This window comes from Manacus vitellinus, unplaced genomic scaffold (genome assembly GCF_001715985.3).
Source record: "Manacus vitellinus isolate BGI_N305 unplaced genomic scaffold, ASM171598v3 scaffold_62_pilon, whole genome shotgun sequence".
NCBI lineage: Eukaryota > Metazoa > Chordata > Aves > Passeriformes > Pipridae > Manacus > Manacus vitellinus.
The window spans coordinates 2,398,597-2,420,124 of NW_021940704.1; the positions used below are offsets into that span (position 1 = coordinate 2,398,597).

Below are 21,528 nucleotides of genomic sequence, written 5' to 3' on the forward strand. Positions count from 1 at the left end.
GGGACACCTGAGAGCCCCTTCCAGAGCCTAAAGGGGCTCCAGGAGAGCTGGAGAGGGACTTTGGACAAGGGTCTGGAGTACCAGGACAAGGGGGAATGGCTTCCCACTGCCAGAGGGCAGGGTTAGATGGGATATTGGGAAGGAATTCCTCCCTGTGAGGGTGGGGAGGCCCTGGCACAGGTTGCCCAGAGAAGCTGTGACTGCCCCATCCCTGGAAGTGTCCAAGGCCAGGCTGGACGGGGCTTGGAGCAACCTGGGCTAGTGGGAGGTTCCCCTGCCCATGGCAGGGGGTTGAAACAAGATGATCTTTAAGGCCCCTTCCAACCCAAACCATTCCATGATTCTGTGCCGTGCCCAGCACTGCTGGTGGGATGTTCAGGCAGAGCCGCAGCAGCCCCGGGTTGTTCCATGTCCTTTCCCAGCTTGGCCCTTCGTCCCTCCTGCCTTGGGCAGACGGCTGCTGCCATTTGTCCGTCTCTGTGTCCCTGTGAAGCCGCGCCGGGAGCAGTGGGATCCTGTGGTGCTGTGGTGAGCCGTGGTGGTAACTCCGGGGGAGCGTTTTGGGAGTCCTGGGCTGGCTGATTGGCGTAGCAGGGTTTGAATTCTGCACTGAATATGACTAATAATCCATGACCTGGCTGTGATTATAGATGAAAGAAAGCTGATGAAGAGACCCTGCAGTGGCACAGAAAGGAATTAGCCATTGTCTAAAGCCGGGGCAGTACCGGAGCATTTGGATTTCACATCTGAGGTTCACGGGTGAATAATTCAGCACTTGAAAAAATGCTTCAGCCACAGTGTGACATCCCCACATCTTCTTTCAGTGATATCCAAGACTTTAACTAAACATTGCTTCCCAGGGAGCTGGGGCAGCTGTCCAGATATTTTTCCTCTTAAATATCAGCATTCCAGATTGTTACCTGGTTACGGCTGGAGATTTGGACCGATATCTTAGGAGCTGCAGTCTCTCTTAATGCGGGATTTTGCCTTCAGAAATAGCCTCCGGCATTTGGCGGAACCCAAAATCTTTCCAAGTAAAATTAAGAGCCGTGGCTTTAGATTTAATTGATGCTTCCATCTAATCTGGTGAACTGCTAAGGCATGTGGAGTGGGGATGGGGTTGTTTGGGAATTTTAAATAAATGAACCAGTTCTCAAAGGCAAAATGTTGGTGGATTTGTTAAATGTGAATAGGAAAGTGAAGGAAAAGTAGGCTGTGTATAAAACAGCCTTGGAAAATGGCCTGATGTTTTATATCAGGGCCCTAAAACTACATCCATTACTATTAAATCTCTGCATTTGAGTGGAAAGGGATAACCATACAGAAATGTAAGTGTTAAAGTGTTCCTACAACCTCAGCTCTGCTTCCTCCACCATATACACTAGTGTAAGTCTTTAAATAAATGATCACATATTATTCCTCAAATAATTCATCCATTTTCTGAATTATTAGCTAAAAACGGATAGTATCTTATAATTGTCATCAATTCCAACTCCTTATCGGGCCTAATAAGTTCTTTTCTCGGTGTGATAAGTGTTTTGATCATTTCCTTTTCCTACCTAGCCTGAACTTTTGAGTCAGAAGCATTCACTTCTTCAGATGCACATCACGGATGAGACTGGGAAGCTATTTTACCTGGGAAGTTTGTGGTTCAGCTGTGTCAGCTCTAGGAAAGTACTCAGGAAAATGTGCCTAAGTCAGTAGGTACCACATGGTTTCCCCAGGTGTAAGTCACTTTAGATGTGCCCTGCCTGGCAGACTCACTACACCGAGGTGGTCTCTGGGAAAAGTGGTGGTGGTGGTGATGATGATGATGTATTTAAGAGTTGCTACCTACTTGTGTAGTTAAAGGTTTTAAAAGCAAAAGCCAATGAGCAGAAGTAACCCCAGCTTTGTACTCTGGAGATAAAAGCACAGGCTTTCCTTTCCAAGGAATATGCAGGAATTGCATCAAACTGAAAGTTTAAAAAGGAAATTGTATGGAAGGGCCCATCTGCTGTCAGTGTAGTCATTTATATGTACCTAGAAAGAAAAAATCCGTATAAAACTTCGAGTTGTTCAGGAATGTTCAAAAGATCTGGCTAGAAACTTGGATGTAAGATTCCACATTCCTGTGGAATGTCATCCTTTTTTTTCCAGGATCTCTCCCCATTGTCTCTTTTCTGGCAATCCCATTCCCTTAGCTCCTTGGAGCTGACAATGGCCCATGATTTAGCACATGGCCTGTCCCTGCCCATGCCAGGGGGTTGGTTTAGACGAGGTTTAAAGTCCCTTCCAACCCAAATCATTCTGGGATGCTGTGTGCCACAGTAAGGGAAAAGAATCCTTCTCTGTGTGAGCAGCTCCTTCTTCCCTAGGGGATAACACGCTGTGTTGTGTCCAGAATGACCATCCTGGAGAGGAGGGGCAGTGAAGGAGCCCGGTTGGGCAGAGCTCTCCTGGCTTTTCCCATAGGAGCTTCCACCCACCACATCTGGGCACTGTGGTCTGACAGGGTCAGGAGCCCCCAGTCTCCACCAGGAGCAGGAATTATCCATACAGAGGTCCCTGGGCCAGTTCTTTGTCTAAAGCCCTTCGTCCTCGTGCTCCAGCTTCATTCCTTCCTGTGCCTAAGCCAAGCACTCCGTTGTTTGGTTTCCTATCTGTGCTTTCATGACAATTATGTGTACTTTAGAAATTAACACTTTTTATCCTGACTCCACGTCAGCTAATTGCTAATAAGAGACGAACGAGATCTGTTAAAATTTCTTTTTTCCTATAAAATTTCTAATTTGAAGATATTGGAAAAGAGAAATGTTTACCCCACTAGGGTTACTGCAAATATCCTGATGAGCTTTCATATTCTCCTCTGGTACCAGCTTAATTACCCTCTTTAGCCCAAACTTTAATATATTACAAATTTGTACAGAAAAAAATTTCCTCTTCTCTTCCTTCTTTTTTTCTTTTAAACCTGGTGTTCTTTTTTTAAACCTTTTTTAATGGGGACAAGAAGAGAATATTTCTAGTAGGAAACCTTGAGAAATCTAAAAAACAGGTAATGGTAAAGTTTAGGACTAAGTCTTTTCTTCAGCATATCCCTGTGAAAACCATCTCCTCGTGCTGTTCTGGCTGCATATTAATCCATATCTTCAAACAGAATTTTACACACCCTTTTTCAGCTGAGTTATTTGATAAATGCAGTGTGTGAGGGACTGTGAAACATCCCCTTTCTTCATCAGCTTCTGTAATCTTACTGCACTTGACCTTGGTCTCTCATATTTCCAGATGAGGTTCATAGGAAGAGTTTGTTAAGCTTTTCTGATGCTGCCTTGTCAACGGACCCGTAAATACTGCAGAAGAAAGAGAATTTGGTTAATAAGTTCATTTAAATGAAGCAATTCTGCCCATCAAGAAATCTCCATCCCGAACTATTCTTTAATAGCTTTTGTTATTTTAGACCACACTGGTGTATAATTAGCTTTGGAGAGTCCTCCAAAGTGTTTTTGTAAGGTTAATACCCCAGGATCGTGCTGAATTTTCAACATTTGCAGATTTATGAGAGCTGGAGTTTTTCATCATTCCAGCCCAATTTTCTCAGAAATTTGGGCCCTTAACATTTCTGATTTATCTTAACTTTATCTCCAGAGATGGAGTGAAAATGACATGCTTGGAATACAGTTGCTTTTAAGGAGGAAAGGCAAAAAGCAACATTATGGGCAATGTTGGGCATCTTTGGTACTCAAAGGGAGCTTTGAAAAGAGATGGAGACAGGGAGATAGGACAAGGGGGAACAGCTTTAAACTGACAGAGGGGAGATTTAGATCAGGTGTTAGGAGGAAATTTCCCCTGAGTGGGTGGGGAGGCCCTGGCACAGGTTGCCCAGAGAAGCTGTGGCTGCCCCATCCCTGGAAGTGTCCAAGGCCAGGTTGGACGGGGCTTGGAGCAACCTGGGCTAGTGGGAGGTGTCCCTGCCCATGGCAGGGGGTGGAATGAGATGGGCTTTGACATCCCTTCCAACCCAAACCATCCTGGGTTTCTGTGATTCTGATAATGAGAAATGTTTTTACTTTTGGCTGTCACAGCTAAGTGCAGACTTTGGTCTGCATTCTCTCTCATTTTCAGGAGATGGAAATCTCCCCCTCTGTTTCCCAGTGCTTTTCAAAACTGTGCAGCTGGTAACACTAATTAGTGCTTCATTTCCTTCCACTTCTATAAAATATGAGAGAATGACCAAAAAGAAACACAGCAACTCTTCTTAATCCTCCCTTGCTCATGGTAACCAGGAATTCTCTTTATGCTTCTCCACCCTAAAATCGGGTGCACTCTGAAACCACCTGGGCTCCTGTGTTTCCTCACCCTTTTTGTTCCCAGGGGAATAGTCACCCTGCCCCATGTGTAATTCATCCCACCTTTGGTAAAAAGGGATATTTGTTTCTTCCCTACCTGAATCACCAAGGTTCTGACAGGTTCTTGATCACCCCCAGTCCCTGGGGATGTGGTGTGGAGCTGTGCTCATCCGAGGCCAATGTCCTTTGGCTTTGGCCTCAGACTGTCCTTTTCCCTCCCATTTTCTGTGTTCTCCATGGACTTGTTCTCCATGGAGAACTTGAACTTGTTTTTTTCCCCACAAGGTTCCCCCTCTCTCCAATAATTCTTCACTGATTCTTCTCTTTCTTGTTTTTCATTTTGCTTCTCTCCTCCTCTGGATGTAGCAGCTCTCCCTTCCCTAACACAGGACAGTATTATGCTGAAATACTCCATATTTCAGGCGTTCCCTCACGCGTTTCAGCTTCTCCAGGATTTTAATTGCCACCTTTTTCCCTTTATGATACACTGCTGCTCTTGATGTCTGGGAATACATTTACAGAGAAAGCTCCTTCTGTATTTAACATGTGCTTTGTCAGGAAGGCTGTAATTTTGTTCACTTCCTTCCTTTTTCCTTAAAGTTGTTTGTGACAGTTCTTGAAACGCTCACACCTTATGTCCTCCCAGAGTAAGGTCAGAAACTGTCATTTATTTCAGAGCTGGCTTTAAATAGTATGTTCTTAATGTCATATCTGAGGGTCTGGTGGAGTTGGGGCTTGGGCTCTGCAGTAATTGTTGCATCTGCTTTCAGCTGAGGAAAAGTGGAGGCTTGCTATGAATATTAACAACTCATCCATCCTTTACACCTTCTGGGAACACACTAGTTCTGAAACTGTTTCTTCTTTTCATGGGTTTGTGTTTTCCATTTTCTCTGCAAACTCTTTTTTTTACCAACTTTATTTCCCACTCCCGGATTTATTCCTAATTGGAGGCTTTTATCTGTATTTATACCTGAACCTATTCTCAGCTAACGTTGGCTTGATCAGATATTACATTCTTGAAGGGTTTTAGGTGTCTCACTGTTGGGATTGACCCACAAAACCCTTTGTTTCCTATTTCTCCCATGTGCTCGCCATCCTTGATAGGAAAATCCCAGGGAACTGATGGGAGATATGATTTCCTTGTAAGATTTTCTTGGGAATATAGCTTTGAAACCAGAACCCTCAATTCTGACGTCTTTTTGATAGACTGGACCAGCACTTCATGATGGCAGAGTGGGAGGATGATTTCACAATGTACTTTTTCTTAGGAACTTCACCTTTCCAGCCCTGTCAGTTCTGGAAACTTGGAGTACTCTGAATGTTTTTCTTATCATGGTGCTGGGCAAAATTCATAGATCCTTGATCTAAATAGAAATGTAAAGTAATGGAAACACAGGTTTACTCAGAGAGATACCATTACAGACTTAGTAGTAAAATACATCCTCATTTGCTGGTAGGTGAAAATGTTTATCACTTCACCTGCCTGTTATCAAATTATAGTGAAAAAAACCAAGGATCAAATGGAATCCCTAGAATAAAAGGGATTGGGGAATTTCAGAATCTGATAGGAAAACAGCACCATTCAGGTCAGTGAACGACCATTGCTCTGGTGGGTTCTGGTGCTGCCCCACTTCTTTCTCCATGGGAAGTTCCATCCTGTCTCCTGGGTTTTATCAGGACTAAAGAGGAAAAAATGGGGGGAAAAAACCCAAGAAAAAAAGTCAACCAACCAACCAACCAGAAAGCTACCTGTTTGTTGTCCTGTCCAGAGGGGCAGCTGCCCACTGCAGTGCAGGAGGAGGCGTGTGGTGGGATGTGGAGAGGGGCCGGGTGCTCCAGGATGGAATCCTGAGGGGAGAGAGAAGTGGCACAGGCACCTTGGGAGAGCCTGGGACCTGTTCCAATCCAATTCCTGGCCCTGAACTGTGCTCTGTGCTTGTGCAGCAGAGTTTCTGAAGTCCTGTGCAGGCAGGAGACGTCGTTGGGAGGCGCATGGCGTGTTCAGCATCCTCCCATACCATGGGTAGAGCTGAATTCTCTCCTACTATTACTCCACTGACTGTAAATATCTCGGAGACATTTACATGGTATTTCTTTTTAAGTGTATAATGTTTTCATTCAAAAGTATCACAATTCTTAAAAGACCTGTCAGAGGCTCTGACATGTAATTAATTTCTCTAAAGCTCTTTTTTTGAAAGATACAACTGCATATATAGAACACCTGCGCTTATTCACAATTCTGCAGGGAAAAACGCCACCACTTCTTCTTCCCTTTCTTCCCCCACTTCTCCATAAAATGATTCTCCTTCATTTTGGATACTCCCTCTCCATCTCCCCTCATGATCTACAACACTCAGGATGTAAAAGCTGTGTGTAAATAGGAGCTGGCACGTCGGGGTTGGTCTGGGTGTGTGTGACCTTTTGTTTATTCAGCTCGAAGCCGAAACACTCTCATGACTTTAATTACAGAGCAGGTTCTGCTGATGCATGATCCCGGCCATCTAATAGAGTTCCCATGTGTGTAGGTGGGCTTTCAGTCAGGCTCGTGGGCAGGTTATTTTTACCTTGTCGGGGTTTTTTTCCTCCTCTGCTTGTGAGGAGAGTATTGAGCTTCAGTGGTATAATGGTGGTGCCCAGGAAATGGGAATCAGAGATGTTCAACTAGCAGTGGATAAATATCAATGGATAGACAGACAGACAGATAGACAGATAAACAGATAGAGCCCTCAAGGGGGGAAATCTCTCCATCAGGTCCCTTGGCACAATTTCTCCTTGAATTGGCAGTGGGGAGCCGGGGAGGCCCAGGAGGATGTCGTCTCCCCATGGCACCTCTGACAGCAGCGAAGTGATGGACCTGTACACTTTGTAAACATCCTTCAGAAAAGCTGCACCAATACTGGGGGGAAATGAGCATTTTTTGGCTGAGAAAGAAACAAAGCAACTTGTTGCTCTCTTTGTAGAGGACAGGCATTTGAGCAGATGCATTTTTCTCATTGTAGAAAATGGTGGCATTTCCCCTTTTGTCTCTGTAAAATTAATGTTAGTAGGAACATGCTTAAATCCAGGAGTGGACATAAGGTCCATCGTTTACTTGACTGGAGGTGAATGTGGGAACATGTCCAGAAGTTTGAGCTTTGCAATTTGGGTGTTTCCTTCTCTGTTACAGGTGAACAACCAGCACCTCTCGCTTTCGTTTCCTACAGGGAGCATAAGAAACCCGGTGGCAGAGGGTTGGAAGAAAATGATCTTTGAGGTTCCTTCCAACTCTGAAATTTTATGATTCTATGAATTTCTAGAACAAGAAATAATCTGGTTTTACTCCAAGGTAGTGATGAAGGGAAGTTCCACCAGGATATTGCTGTATGTTGGGAGCAGTGGGAGCTACTGGGGGCCTCAGCTGGGACGTTGCCTTTCAATCTCCGACCACGTCTGCTGCCACTCCAGCAACACCAACACCCATAAACCTTCTCGAGGATCATGTGGAGTTTTAAAACAGAACAAAAACATGCTTTGGGTTTCTTGGCTGCCTGGGCTGAAGGACACCTCCTCAGAGGCAGCAGGAGGTTCACAGCAGAGGGTCTGTTTTGGTGCTGTGTTTCTGTTTTTTCCAGAGGTGTGCACATGGCCTGGTCACTAGCAGCCTTTGTGCAGCCCTGTTAGCACAAGCAGTGGGAAAATTGACAGGAATCATGAGGAATGGAGAATTTTCTCAGTTGTGATGCAGAAGGTTTTTTGAGGCACTTGCAGTCTGACTTGAGTCATGGTTCTGAAAGGGATTTCTCCAGGTCACCAAGCCCTGGATATTGCTGTCACGGGCAGTCCCGTCCTTCTGTCCCTTAATTTGTCCGTCTTGTGCTTAAAACTATTTGGATTGTTGTTTAGCTCCACTGTTTGCTTTCTGTGACTTCTTCCCTTTGATCTCCTTTCTTAGCCAGTGCCTTCTCTGTCGTGCCAGCTGTGATCTTAGCAGACCAATGCCCTGAACTACGTGGTGCAATCAACAAAAGTCCTTCTGAATTCTTCCCTACGACTGAACCCACTGTGCCTGTCCTTGAAGCACAGCCAACCCTGCTGTGCTCCTGTCTCCTCCTCCTCCAGAGACCTGGAGTTCATCTGACTCCATGTCTTTGACCATCGCCTTCCGCCTGCCATCCTCTTCCTCCATCCACTCTTAACTCCAGTCAAGTGCATAAACTTCAAGCTGGTGACTGATTTTCCTCCTGCCAGCACTTCATAGCAGCGTGACCCAGCCGTGCCTCTCTTCAGTGGCCTGACACTGTCTGAAATACATATTCTCTCCCTTTTATACTTCAGTCTGTGTTCTGTGCTCTCCTGCTACCCAGTGTATTCTCTGCCCATCACCTTTATCCCCCAGACCTCTCCTGGTTTAGTTTTTCTTCCCAGGGACCCAGCTGTTCTCCTCCTCTTTGTTATCCCCAGCCTTCTGTTCTTGTTCTGCATCACGTCAAGCCCCTTTGTCAGCTTTTCTTTCCCAGTCGCTGCTGTTTGTCCCCGTCCCTCTTGGGATCTCACCTTCCATGGTCTCACTGCTCCCAAAGGTGCCCTTATTCAGCAGGTCTTTGAAAACTCAGATTGTCTCATTCACACTTCATGTCTGTCTGACCATACGTGAAGATGCCCCGTCTGGACCCATCTCAGTTCTTTCCATCTTGTTTCTGCAGCTCAGCTCTGCTCTCTGAGTCGAGGAAAATAGTTGTCCACAAGCACATCCCCTTTGTTCTTACATTTCATTGTCTCTGCTGTCTAGTCCAGCCTTTGGATCTCATCCACCAGAAACATCCCTCATGCGCTTCCCTCCCCCTTGTGCACACCCATCCCAAAAAATAATAATACCAGGAGATTAAAAGTCTGTAAACTCTCTTTTTTTGTGCCTCTGTTTGCTTGGCTGCCTTGCTTGCCCCCTCTCTCTGTTGCCCAGGTGAGCCCTGCTCTCTCCCTGAAGGTTGGCCCTTGAGTATCCATCAGAGCCAAGGAAAGGCAGACGCCTTCCTCATGGACCTGTTTGCAAACCAGTCAGACCACCGACCCCATGGACTGAAAGAGTAAGAGAGGAGCAGGCAGAGGCATGGAAACCATGTGTGGGACCCTGCTCCCTCCTCCCCTGGTGGAAATCCCTGCAGGAATAGGATGGCACCATCTTATTCTTTCAGATGCTTGGGACTTTCCTTGTGGAGCTCTCTGGTGGTTTGTGTTGATGCTGTTGCTTTCTCCCTGGAGATGTTTTGTGTGCTGGAAGTGACAAATTTACAGTATTAGAGAATTATTGTTCCTGCTTTTGTCCTGTATTTTATTCACTGCAGACCATTACTGTAACATGGCTATGATGGTGTTATAGGGTGAAAAGAGGCCACCTGTGGCATTTTGCACCAAATCACTGTAAACCAGGACACTCAGCAAAAATTGGGTCAGCAGAGAGGATGGTGATGCTTCTGGGCTTAGAGCTGCAGGTCTCAGCTCATTGTACTGATAAACAGAGACTTGACTTGTAAGATGAACCTTTCTACAGCAACCCTGGATCAACCTTTACCCCTCAACCTGCTCCCTGGGGGTTAAACATTGACCAGGGAGGAAAAATTCCATAGTGTCCTGATGTGCATTATATATTTAGATACTTGAAATGTTGCCACGTGGATATACTGTGGATATAAATCTCATTAAATATTTAAATGGTGATCATACTCCACATCCTTTCTAGGACTGAGGCTGTTCTCATGGCAAGGCCTTTCCCCTTTTACTTTGCATGACTCCAGGGAGACCTAAGAGCCTCTTCCAGGGCCTAAAGGGGCTCCAAGAAGACTGGAGAGGAACTTTGGACAGGGACACAGAGTGACAGCAAAAGGAGGAATGGCTTCCCACTGCCAGAGGGCAGGGTTAGATGGGATATTGGGAAGGAATTCTTCCCCATGAGAGTGGGGAGGCCCTGGCACAGGCTGCCCAGAGAAGCTGTGGCTGCCCCATCCCTGGAAGTGTCCAAGGCCAGGTTGGATGGGGCTTGGAGCAATCTGGGCTAGTGAAAGGTGTCCCTGCCCATGGCAGGGGGTGGAACAGGATGGTCTGTAGGGTCCCTTCCAGCCCAAACCATTCTGTGATACCTCAGGCAGCAACCAGCCCCTTCCCCTGCAGCCACACTGGTCCATGTGGTCTCTGGTCTCCTGAGAATCCTCTGATTCTCCTGAGGCTTATGATATTTTATTAATATTTTCATTAATAGATATTTTAAAAACTTAATTTATTAATATTTATATTAATTAATATACATTTAATAGGCAGGAGATATTATCAGGGAGGCACAGAGCTGTAGCCTGTCACTGGAAGACGCAGAGCAGCTTTCACACTCAGACATTAATCTCCTCCAAGCTGCATGGAGATAACTCTGATCTGTGCTCTGGCTTTTCGAGCTGCTCCTGTTCCAACACGACAGTGATGCTGCAGCTTTACTGGCCGCGGTGGGAGCTGGGGTGTGGGGAGGGGGCAGGAGAGGGGTCTTACCACAGCAAACTGCCCGGCATGGAAGGCTTTGAAATGGGGATTTGCATCAAAGGAAAACTCTTGGGGTTAGTTAAATATTCCTCTAAATATGTAAAGGAATGGAGTTACTGATGCTTGTTATTCTTATCTTACTCTCGGTGTCACAACATCTTTACGTTCAGTGAAGGTTTCACTTACTAAGGCGGTTGTAAAGATTTCACGTTAATTAAGAGGACTTCACTGCAAATCTGAATATGAATGAAGTTTGGCTGCTGAACCCCAGGCCAGTGAGTACAGTGGGAACAGCAGACATTGACAAATGTTGATTAAAAAAAAAAAAGGCAACCAAAAACCATAAGAACACCTAAACCAGTGCTTGAATCTTGTACCTGTTCTGTGAGAGAGAAAAAATTGAGTTTGAGTTGCCAGAAGAAAATAAATAGATTTTTACTTGAATTTGTAGTCAAAGAGGCGAAATTCTGTCTGTCAGAGCACTGATGAGGGTCCTGTGCCACCAGAGCCCAGGGTTCAGACACATCACTCTGGCACAGCTGCTCCCTCTCCACAGGCAGAGTTTCAGTGGGTGGGCGGATCTTCAATGGAGGACGGGGAAAATTCTGGGCTTGATCCTGATCTCATTGCTTTGATGAAGTCCCATCAAGTCCAGTCAGCCTTGACTGGTGGTCATTCACTTGAGGTGGAGCTTCACCCTGTGGGGACAGTGCAGGCAGTTGTAGGGGCCTGGGGAACGAGGCTTCTGAGGGCGGAGCTCTCATGATGAAGAGACTAGAAACATTTTTTCCCCAACACCTGCTTTTTTGGGGGAGTTTTTCGTAGCTGGCAGCACTTGGAAGAGCAGTAGCTGAGAGCTAGGGCAAGCAGTTGTCACTTGGGTATCTGCGTTTCTCTTCCAACTCCAGTGCAGAGTTGCTGTGATGAACTGGGGTGAGTCCTCCTCTCTTCATCTCTCCACTCATCCCTCTGGAGATGGGTGAGCTCACCTGGCTGGACAGGGCTGACGCGCCTTTGCAAAGCGGTTTCGGGCGATGTGAAAGGTGCTGCAGAGGTGCCAAGCACTGCCCCACCTTCTAGGGAAGGACTTTGGGGGAGGAAATGGTGATACACAACATTTTAACTTTGCTGGAATACATTGGACTTGGCTTTTGGAGTGGAAAGTGACAATCCAAGAGCCTAAATAAATCGGGGTAGGGGCAGCATGTGAGGTGGTGTGGGGGTGTTTTATTGTGTTTTATTGTTGTTATTTTTTATTCACGGTTCCTTGAGCCAGTCCTGGGAATTGCACTGACTGTGGTTATGTTTCTGGAAATGTGCAGGTTGGCCAGATGCAGTGGGGCATGGAGTGAACAGAAAGAGGTTAAATTGATGGATGACCAACAAGAGCAGGATTGTGCCTCAGAAGACCAAGAAACTATCCTGATTAATGGGGTGAAAGAAAATGGTAAGGAACTTAATTATGGTACATGAGGGAGCAGCGACAACTTGCAAGCCAACTTATTTTCCTAATTCCTTCTGTGTGTTTAATTTTAGCAGTTTGTGGGTATCTCTGCAATGTGGAGCAGTGAGGTAAATGGGTGTTTTCTGCACAGGTGTCACTCCTGCCATGAATCTACACCTTTTTAGGTCTTAACAAGTACTGCTTTTGCCTGTGCATGGATGTGGCTGGAAATGCTTCTGTGCACATACAGTTTGAATTAGAGACTTTAGTTTGGTTTCTTAGGGGGAAAAAAATCATCCAGGACTGTGTAGCCCCTTTGTATGTTGGGAATCTTTCCCTCTCTCAGCAGTTATAAACCCACTACCCAATATTAGCAAAATTTAACTGGAGGATACTTAGTCCCTACAAGGTGGGGCCAATTACAGATTGGGTAGAAGAAGCAAACCAGGATGGTTTGTTTCCCATGGGAAGGCAAGCTTGACTTTTGAGCTCCCATAACCTCTCTTCTGCACACACAGTGGTGCCACTGGGAGCCACCAAGTCATTCCAGCTGCCACTGGCTTTGGAGAGGAAGGATCAGCCCCTTCCAGCAGCCTGCCCAAAATGCCCAACTTTGTATCTATTCCATTGATTCCAGACTTGCTTTCAAAATAACTAATCAGAAGTAACAGTGCTCAGCTGTCTGAAACCCTGATTGAAATAAATGCGCCTCTGAGCAGTTTCTCAGGTCATGTGGACTGTAGTCACTGGCCACAGTAAATGCAGAGGGGAGGCAGAGCCTGACATTTTCACTCTCCAAGCATTTTTTCTGTTTAATTTCATGGCTTTTTACATTTTCTATTGGCCTATAAATCTTGAGATGTATATTTATTTATATATAAATTTGATCCTGTTAGATATCAAGGGTCGTCTGACACACTGTATGTTCAGGTCCTTCTGTCAGCTTCAAACAAGGTGTGTGGAGACAAATGTTGTTCTTGTCCATTACCAAAAACCTGGAGCAACACCAGACACACAGGTGTCCGTGGGGACCCTGCAGCACGTGCTGGTGGTATAATTTGGGAGGTTTCTGTCTCCTTCCTGACTACACACAGTAAATCCACAGCTGCTGGAGCTGCTGAAGCTGCAAGGGGATTTTCTAGCCATGATCTCCTTGTCTGATCCCATGGACAGTAAAATCAGTGCTTCCCTGCTCAGTAAGGAGGGGTGATTTCTAGAACCTGATACCACATCCATGGTATTCAACTAAACAGGGCTTAAAAAGTGCTTTAATTAGACATAGAATCACAGAACAGTTTGGGTTGGAAGGGACCCTAAAGCCCATCCAGTCCCACCCCCTGCCATGGGCAGGGACACCTTCCACTATCCCAGGTTGCTCCAAGCCCTGTCCAACCTGGCCTTGGACACTTCCAGGGATGGGGCAGCCACAGCTTCTCTGGGCAACCTGTGCCAGGGCCTCCCCACCCTCACAGCCAGGAATTCCTTCCCAATATCCCATCTAAACCTCCCCTCTGTCAGTTTAAACTTCCAGTTTAAACCTTGGTGTGTAGGAGTTGGTGCTGAATCCAAAGCAGTGAGCCAGCACTCTGGTGCCACCACCTCCCCTTGCCCATGTGCTTTTGGGTGGATGTTGAGTTAAACTAGGAAGAGTGTTTTTGCCTCTCAGCTTTCTCTGTGTGAGCTGTACTCTTTTGGAGCATCAGTTGAACATACGCCTGACTTTAGGCCGATACGGAGCCCTAGAAAATCAAGTTTTGGCATTTGTATTTCAAAAGAGTTAAGTTCACTCACACAAGTATAAACCTAAAGAAACACCCAGAGACAGTTTATTTTATATAATAGCAGCTCTGCCTATTGACTGCAGCATTCCAGATTGAATTTCAGCTTTCTGCCTCCCCCTTCTTTGAGTCTTACAGCATTCACAGACATTCTTCTTTTATCCTCAAATTTTCCATGCTTCCTGTCAGCTCCAAGCTGATTTTTATTTTATTTTACTTCTGAAGTGGAACTGCACTGGTTAATTTGTTTTGGTGCTTAAGGAAAAAGATACCACCTCTGCATTTCTCATCTGAAAACTGGTGGGAGGGACTCAAAAATCAGCTTTTTTATTTATTTCTTTTTTTTTTTTAACCCTTTTCAAGCAAGCCAGGCTGGTCTTTTACAAGTCGTGCATGTCGAAGATGCTTACATTGCACTTCTGGTTGGATTTATGGAGTCTTTGGAAAGTGGTTTAAAGTCCTCAGAGCACTGGGTGGTTCTGGCTGCAGCTTGTACTTTGGGCTTCACTGGTGGAGTCCATCCCTAAGGCCCTCACAGCACAAAACTGCTTTGGGGATGGGATTGGGGGATTTCTGATCTCCTCTAAGTTTTACACTTGGCACGGGCAGGAATCCCACTCCTTCCATCACATCCTGTTCCTTTCCATCCTGCCCACTTGCTCTGCTCGGTGGGTTTTCCATCATGGCCATGGTACATGTGCCTACACAGACCTTCCCTTCCCAGACTGCCAAAGATTCAAGAGACTTGCTTTCCTTTGAGTTGGGAATAAAAGCACTTGTGGAGGGGTTGCAGCAGCCAAATCCCTTTGGATACCCCATTTAATGCCATATCCTAGTGCTCTGGTTGTGGTTTAAAGCGTTTGTCCCTCCTTGGAAAGCCTCGTTGCTTCCATTCTCCTGCCTCTGCCTTCAGTGGAGCCACCAAAAAGGAAAGACATGAGCCATGACAAAGGCCCTGGGCTCGGAGTCGGCACAGGTCTCTGGCTGGGATGAATGCACTCATTGGAATATATATTTTTAATACAGAGATATCAGAGCGTGTTCGTGGATGAAAAGACATCGTATTTAAATTTCAAGGGTCATATCGTCCGTTGAGCCAGAAGTCAGATAAAAGTGCATTCATAACTTTATTCTGCCATAAAAGAGCCCGACGAGGTAAAACTACAAAAATCCTTAGGTTAAAAAAAATCCTTACATTATTAGAAAGGCATTTTTACAGATAAGGGAAGAATGGCATAACTCACAATAATTCTAACAATAATTGCTTTAAACTCTGTGTAATCTTCTGCCTTCCCTTGGCATGGACAGTGACAAAAAGACTGCTGGGTTTTTAAAATCAGCTGTAACTTTCTGTCTGTGGAGCAGAAGTGCAGCTCAGGTGTGTGTAAGCTCAGGCACCACGGGGGGGATGCTTCGTTTCTTTAAGAATCTTATTTTTCTGTTAATTTTTTTCAATGTTAATGGGAACATTTTTATTAGGCTTGTTTTGTTTTTTAATAACCTTGTCAGGTTTGAGAGGCAGTATCCAGGTAACGGTATGAATACGAGGAGGGAAGAGTGGATGGGTTGGGTTTTTCAAACGTACTCTTGTACCTCTTCCAGCTGGCTGCAGAGGGGAGCGTGTTTACCTCTCCCTTCCATGCACATCACCACATTAATTGGATCCAGGAGGGAAGGACTGCACACTCGTGGGAAGGGCATGTGCTGCTTCCCAAAGGAGCAGTCGGGAAAAGTCACCACCAAACGCTGGGAGAAGGGGAGCGGGGTGGCAAACCCGAGCAGACCTGCGAGGGTAGTAACCCCTCTCTCTTTCTCTTGCTTTCCTCCCTCCCTCTTCCTTATTCCCCCCAGAGTCACACACCCTGGGCGGCGATGAGAGGCCTTGCAGCACCGCCGAGGCCGCGGTGCCGTTCCCAGCCCTGACCGCGGCGCCGAGGGAAAGCCACGCGTGCCACCGAGCCCCGCCGGCCAAGAAGCCCTGCCTGCTGAGCCCCCCGTCGCCGCTGCGGCTCACGGATGTCCCCGAGCACGCCTCGGATGACTCCTCCGCCCACGCCATCTCCCTCACGTCCTGCGTGACCAAGGGCATGAGCTCCTGGTCGCTGCCGGGCGACTGCGAGAAGGCTCCGTTCACCATGATGGAGCCCGGAGGAATGTCGGCGCTGACGGGAGACTGCCTGATGCAGCCGAGCCGGACCTGTCTGGGCTGCTTTATTGAATCCAAGGACGGCATTGATGCAGAGCCGGGAATAAGCTTGAAAGTGGGGGATATAAATAGGGATTATGACACCTGTTCAGTGTCTGATATAGGGATTCACTGCATGAGCACAGGAGAAACCATGAGATATGGGGATCAACTGCTTTCAGACCAGCTTTTAAGCTTCCCTATGCATAAATCGAGGGCAGCGGACAAAAGAGATGCAGAAAAATCTGACAGTGATTCAGAGGACCCCACTCAGAAAAATTATTACGAGGGATTACTATTAGACAAATGCAATGGTGAGGAACCTTTACTAACAAATCCCAACCAGGAATGGGGCTATTTTGAATCTTTCATTAGTGAAAGTAAAATTGAGCTGCTTGACCTCTGCTCCAAAAATGAGCTTTCTGTGAATCTGTTTTCTGAGGAAGACGTGGATAATTATATGTTCGACGATGATGATTCCACCTTGGGAAGTGATGTCTGCTCCCTAAAGATTAGATATGAATCTTTCCAGGACAACGTGCGGGAGAAGACCACCACCCTACAGGAGGATGCCCAGTTCAACTTCTTCCCCAGCGTGTTCAGCAACTGCACCAAAAGGGACAGCAGGAACACCCTGAAAAGGGGGCCCAGCGGTGCCACTGACCCCTCTCAATTCAAATCTGAGGAAGGCATCATCTGGGGGGAGGAGGAGGAGGATGGCGAGGAAGAGGATGGCGAGGAGGAGGAGAAAGCTGCCTTAAATAAATCTTGCAACAGCACAGAGATGGTGCAGTATGTGGGCTCCAAGAGGAGCCACTTCTTGGACTCGGTGAATTCCACAGAGGACTCTGGGGAGTTCAGTGATGACAGCACTTGCACGGAGTCCTCCTACGACGTGCTGCGGGACATCAAGGACTGCAGCCGGTACCTGGCCCGGGACCACTCCGGCTCCTTCATCCAGCAGAACTACGGGTTGCGGGCAAAGAGGAAAGTGCGGTACAGCGACGACTACCTGTACGATGTGGACTCCATCGAGAATGAGAAGATCCTGGACAAGAAGGAGTGGCTCCCAGACGGGCCCAAGGAGGAGGACGATGATGAATGGTGCCCCAAGAAACGGCGAAAAGTCTCTCGCAAGGAGCCCCCCGTGATCATCAAGTACATCATCATTAACAGGTTTAAAGGGGAGAAGCATATGCTGGTGAAGCTCAGCAAAGTGGATGCCAATGAGACAACTGTTACTCTGAACGAGGAACTGCTCAGCAAATACAAGAAGCTGGCCCCACTGAAGGGCTTCTGGCAGGAGAGGCAGCAGAGCCGGCTGGATTTGCTCAGATCGTCTCTCTACCACAAGCAGAATTTCTATCTTAACGGCTCAGATGCTTCGTTCCTCCCTCACCCACGGAAGCGAAAATGCAAGCTAGCAAACAGGCACCGGATTCAAAGAATTAAAGCCATCGAGCAGTCAGTGAACAAGCTGGGCTCTTGCTCCTCTGATCACAAGCAGCCTTGCAGCAGTAAGGAGGACGTGGGCCTGAAAGGGCTGCCGGCGTTAGCCATCGCCACCCCCAGCTGTGCCAACGGATTACATGTCCACGACATCACGGGCATCGCCGCCGTGAAATGCAAATCGCAGGAACGGGAGCACAAGGGGACGGAAAGGAAAGTGCTCCGCAGGATCAAATTCAAAAGTGAGGCCAGGTTGAAGTGCAAGAAGATCAAAGCTGCTACCAGTACAGTGGAGGATTCCCCAGCGCTGGAAAACCAGGACTCTGCAGCGCGTCTGAAGGACGAAAACAGTCCCTGTGCTTCAGACAGCTCCCATCTCCCGGAGTGCCACGAGGATAAGGTTGCTAAAAATTCTCCTTTCCTACCATCCACCTCCTCTTCAGACAAGCCTCTGCCATCTGCTAATATCACCACCAATGTACCCCTGATCCCCGGAGGGTATCTGCAGACGTTGTTAGATGCTTCGGATTTGTCGAGCAACACAGGTATCCCGTACTTCGCCCAGCACCCCTCCGAGCAGCCGCAGCACCCGCTCCCCAGCATCGTCCGGCCAGAGAAGCCCTTCCCGGCCCTGCAGCCGGCGCAGAGCTGTGTGCTCTCCCCGCCCTCCGAGTCAGAGCTGCAGCAGTCGCCCGGCCACTTGGAGATGGAGCAGAGCAGCTTCGGCAGCCTGTGGCCGGCCAAGGCCGGTGGTGACCGCCAGGACTTCCCTGGCGACCTGCCGGAGGCAGCCGGGCTGCCGGGCGAGTTCGGCGGCGGCGGCGCCCCAGGCACGGATGGGCTCCCTGCCTCTGGGTACACTCAAGTCAATCTGAATAGCGGCAAATTGCTATACCAAAAAAATTACATGCCGGATAGCCAACAAGTGCAGTCTGATGATTCTTATCAGTCATGTCATTTTAATAATGGAGAGGGGCGCTTTCATTTCCAACGAGGTACACTAAGTACAGATGATGGCAGGCTCATTAGTTTTGATTCAGTGGGTTCATTGTCAGTTAGTTCTAGTAATTACAGTTCTTTAAGTTTAAAGTCTTGTGAAAAGGACGGCGAGGATGATATTAATGATGATTTCTTGGCCCACTGCAGTCCCAAGTTAGTGATCCAGCAGAGCATAGATGAAATCACCCCTTTGAAGGAGTCCACGGACCTTTTAGACATTTCCAACTTCACGCCTGATAGGTTCCGCCAGTCGTCGCTTTCGGAGATGTCCCCTCCGGACACTCCCAACCTGTCCCCGCAGATAGCTGGCTCCGATGCCAAGCCTCTGGGCACCCTGAAGGGCTTTCAGGAGAGCCCCCAGGCTGCCCTCAACAGCTCCGAGAAGGTCAAGTGGAACTGTGGGGTCCTACAGACCGAGGATCAGGCAGATAATGGGTTTGCTTTAAATAATCACCAGTTCCAGTTCCATATGTTCAACGATGAAGATTCTGTCAGCCTTCTCGAAAAGAGTCCATGCTTGTCAACATTTAATGAGCCATCTGGTCAAATTAGCACCAATAGCAAAGTGTCAAAATCAAAGAGGAAAAGTTCATCCAGCAAGAATGTGGGTACAAACCAAAGCTCTTCCCAGAAAGTCACCCGGAAAAAATCGCCCAAAACCAACAAAGGAACCGATAAGCCGCAAGGGAAGAACTCCAGGCAGGCGCCCAAATCCACCAGGAAAGGGAAAAATGCAGCGGGAGTCAACGGTGAGAAGGTTCCGGCTGTTGGTGTCAGGGCAGTCCCTCAGCTGAGCACGGTGGCCACGGCCACCAAGGGCCTGGCCGAGGGCACCCAGCACTGCGGCCCGGCCGGGGTGAAGCTGGGCAAGCACAATGGGCTCTCTGGAGAGTGGGCACTGGGAAAAGAGGGGGGCACAGGCTGGTCAGAACCCAGCCTGGGCAACGCCACCAGCCTCCTGGACGACGATCAGAGGGAGTTTGAGGAACCTTCCAACATCCTGTCCAACATCGCGTCAGGAATGGCTGATGTCCAGAGGTTTATGATGGCCTCCATCGAGCCCTTGTGGGGGCCTGTCAGCCACAACAGTGTTCCAGACATATTCCGGTCACCAGAGTCCAACAGCCTGAAACTGAAAACTCTTAAAATTTTGGCAGGGACGTCCCAAGAGTCGAAGAAGAAGGTGAACGGTGGCTCGCCGGGGGCGGCGAAGAACCACAAGTCAAACAACAAGGGCTCAAGCAAAAACAGCAAAGCCGCAACCTGCGACCCCGGTCGCCCCAACTGCTCAACCGGGTTCACCACGGACATTCACGCTCCCTTTTTTGATAAAAACTATAGTAACCTGAGCACTTTAGGCAATAATGGACCTACCCATAAAAAACTCTACCGTCATAAATCCAGTTCAAAATCACTGCGGGATGAGAACTGTAAAATCAAGCGGACGGACCGCGAACAGCCCCACAAGGACCCACCCGTGACAGCTGCTTTTGAGAAACTGAGGTAATGCTGCACCAAACTGGCTGGAATGCCCCTAACCTCCCTCCCACCTGCTAGGCCCGCTGTTCCTCAGTTTTTCCTTCCTGAAAGCAAAAGTTGCATGAAAAAAAAAAAAGACATTCCCCTTTTACAGTTTTGGTTGGTTTTGGTTTTGGGGTTGGTTTCCTTTTTTTTGTTTGTTTGGTTGGTTTTTTATTATTATTTTTAAATGCATGAAAATACTTATGACTTGCAAGCTACCTAAAAGAATGACCAATTTTCTGGCTTGGCTGGGGTTAAAAAAACTAACAAGGCTACTCTTTTCTGCTGTTTGGCTTCTTCAGTTTTTAATTACTTATTTATTGGGGAAAAACAAAAACAAAAAAAAACATGATTACACGCTCTTTTTAATGATTTTGACGAGGAAAGACTTTTTTTTTTTTTTTTGGAACATTTTGTAAAAAATAAACCACAAAAAAAAAAAAAAAGAGGTTCTGCATCCAAAAGCCAAGATCTCGAAACTTAAAGGCTCTTTACTTTGCAAATGAGAACTCGTTCCTAATTGAGCTTCACGTGGCAATTTTTGAGTGCTTTCTGGCCCCCTCTGCTGTTGTATCTCCTAACCTGCATCATCTAAAGCTGCATCTTCTCTACCCGCCCGCCTCTAGCGCGTTCGCTCCGTCGTGGTGACTCCAGACGAGCTAACTAAGATGGCATCAAATGTTTGATTTTTTCCTGCAGGGAATCAGACTCCATTCTTCTTAAAGCAGAAACAACATTTTTGGGTTTTCCTGTATTTGAAGAAGAGACTCCCTTTTCTAGAAAGACGGTTGATGTTTGGTTCTTTTCTTACCATTTCTTTTTCAGTTGGGTTTATTTTTTTTCCCGTCGGTTCCTTTTCGAAATCTGCCTTGTGGTCTGTTGAAATGTAAGTGCTGAAATGAAGAGTTTGAAATTGTGGGAATTTTATTATTTGAAAGCAAACCTAATCTGGTATTCTCTGTGAAAGACTGTTTTAAAAGTCATACTGTTGTACAGTAGTTTATGCACTATTACCCACAACAACAAAAAATTGTGCCAAACTATGAACAAGTGACTGTATTGTATATATTTTTACTTCTCTATCAACATTGGGTTGTGAGTGTTTTCTGCAGCTATGCTTTTTGGTTTTACTAGAAACATTCCAGTTGTTAAGTACTAACCACCCCCCTTCGAAAGCACCTGTAACTCACGATGAAAACGATCTTGTTCACTGATACAACTTACCAAAAGTTTTATGGACATGACTAAAAGTGTGCCAAATTTACTTACCTCATTTCATGGATTCACCCTGTGGTTTAAAGCTCATAAAGGGAAAAAAAAAAAAAA

At 46.9% G+C, this 21,528-nt stretch overlaps 1 protein-coding gene across 1 annotated transcript in view; it reads left to right on the forward strand.

Moving 5' to 3' along the window:
* The window catches only part of NEXMIF (neurite extension and migration factor), a 52,054-nt gene extending 30,526 nt beyond the window's left edge, over window positions 1–21,528 (forward strand). Inside the window, exons 2-4 of the mRNA XM_018083346.2 lie at window positions 12,149–12,273; window positions 15,900–20,184; window positions 20,902–21,528. Of these exons, the coding sequence (XP_017938835.2) occupies window positions 12,198–12,273; window positions 15,900–20,184; window positions 20,902–21,085 (4,545 nt within the window). The 5' untranslated portion in view covers window positions 12,149–12,197 and the 3' untranslated portion in view covers window positions 21,086–21,528. The remainder of the gene's footprint in view (window positions 1–12,148; window positions 12,274–15,899; window positions 20,185–20,901) is intronic.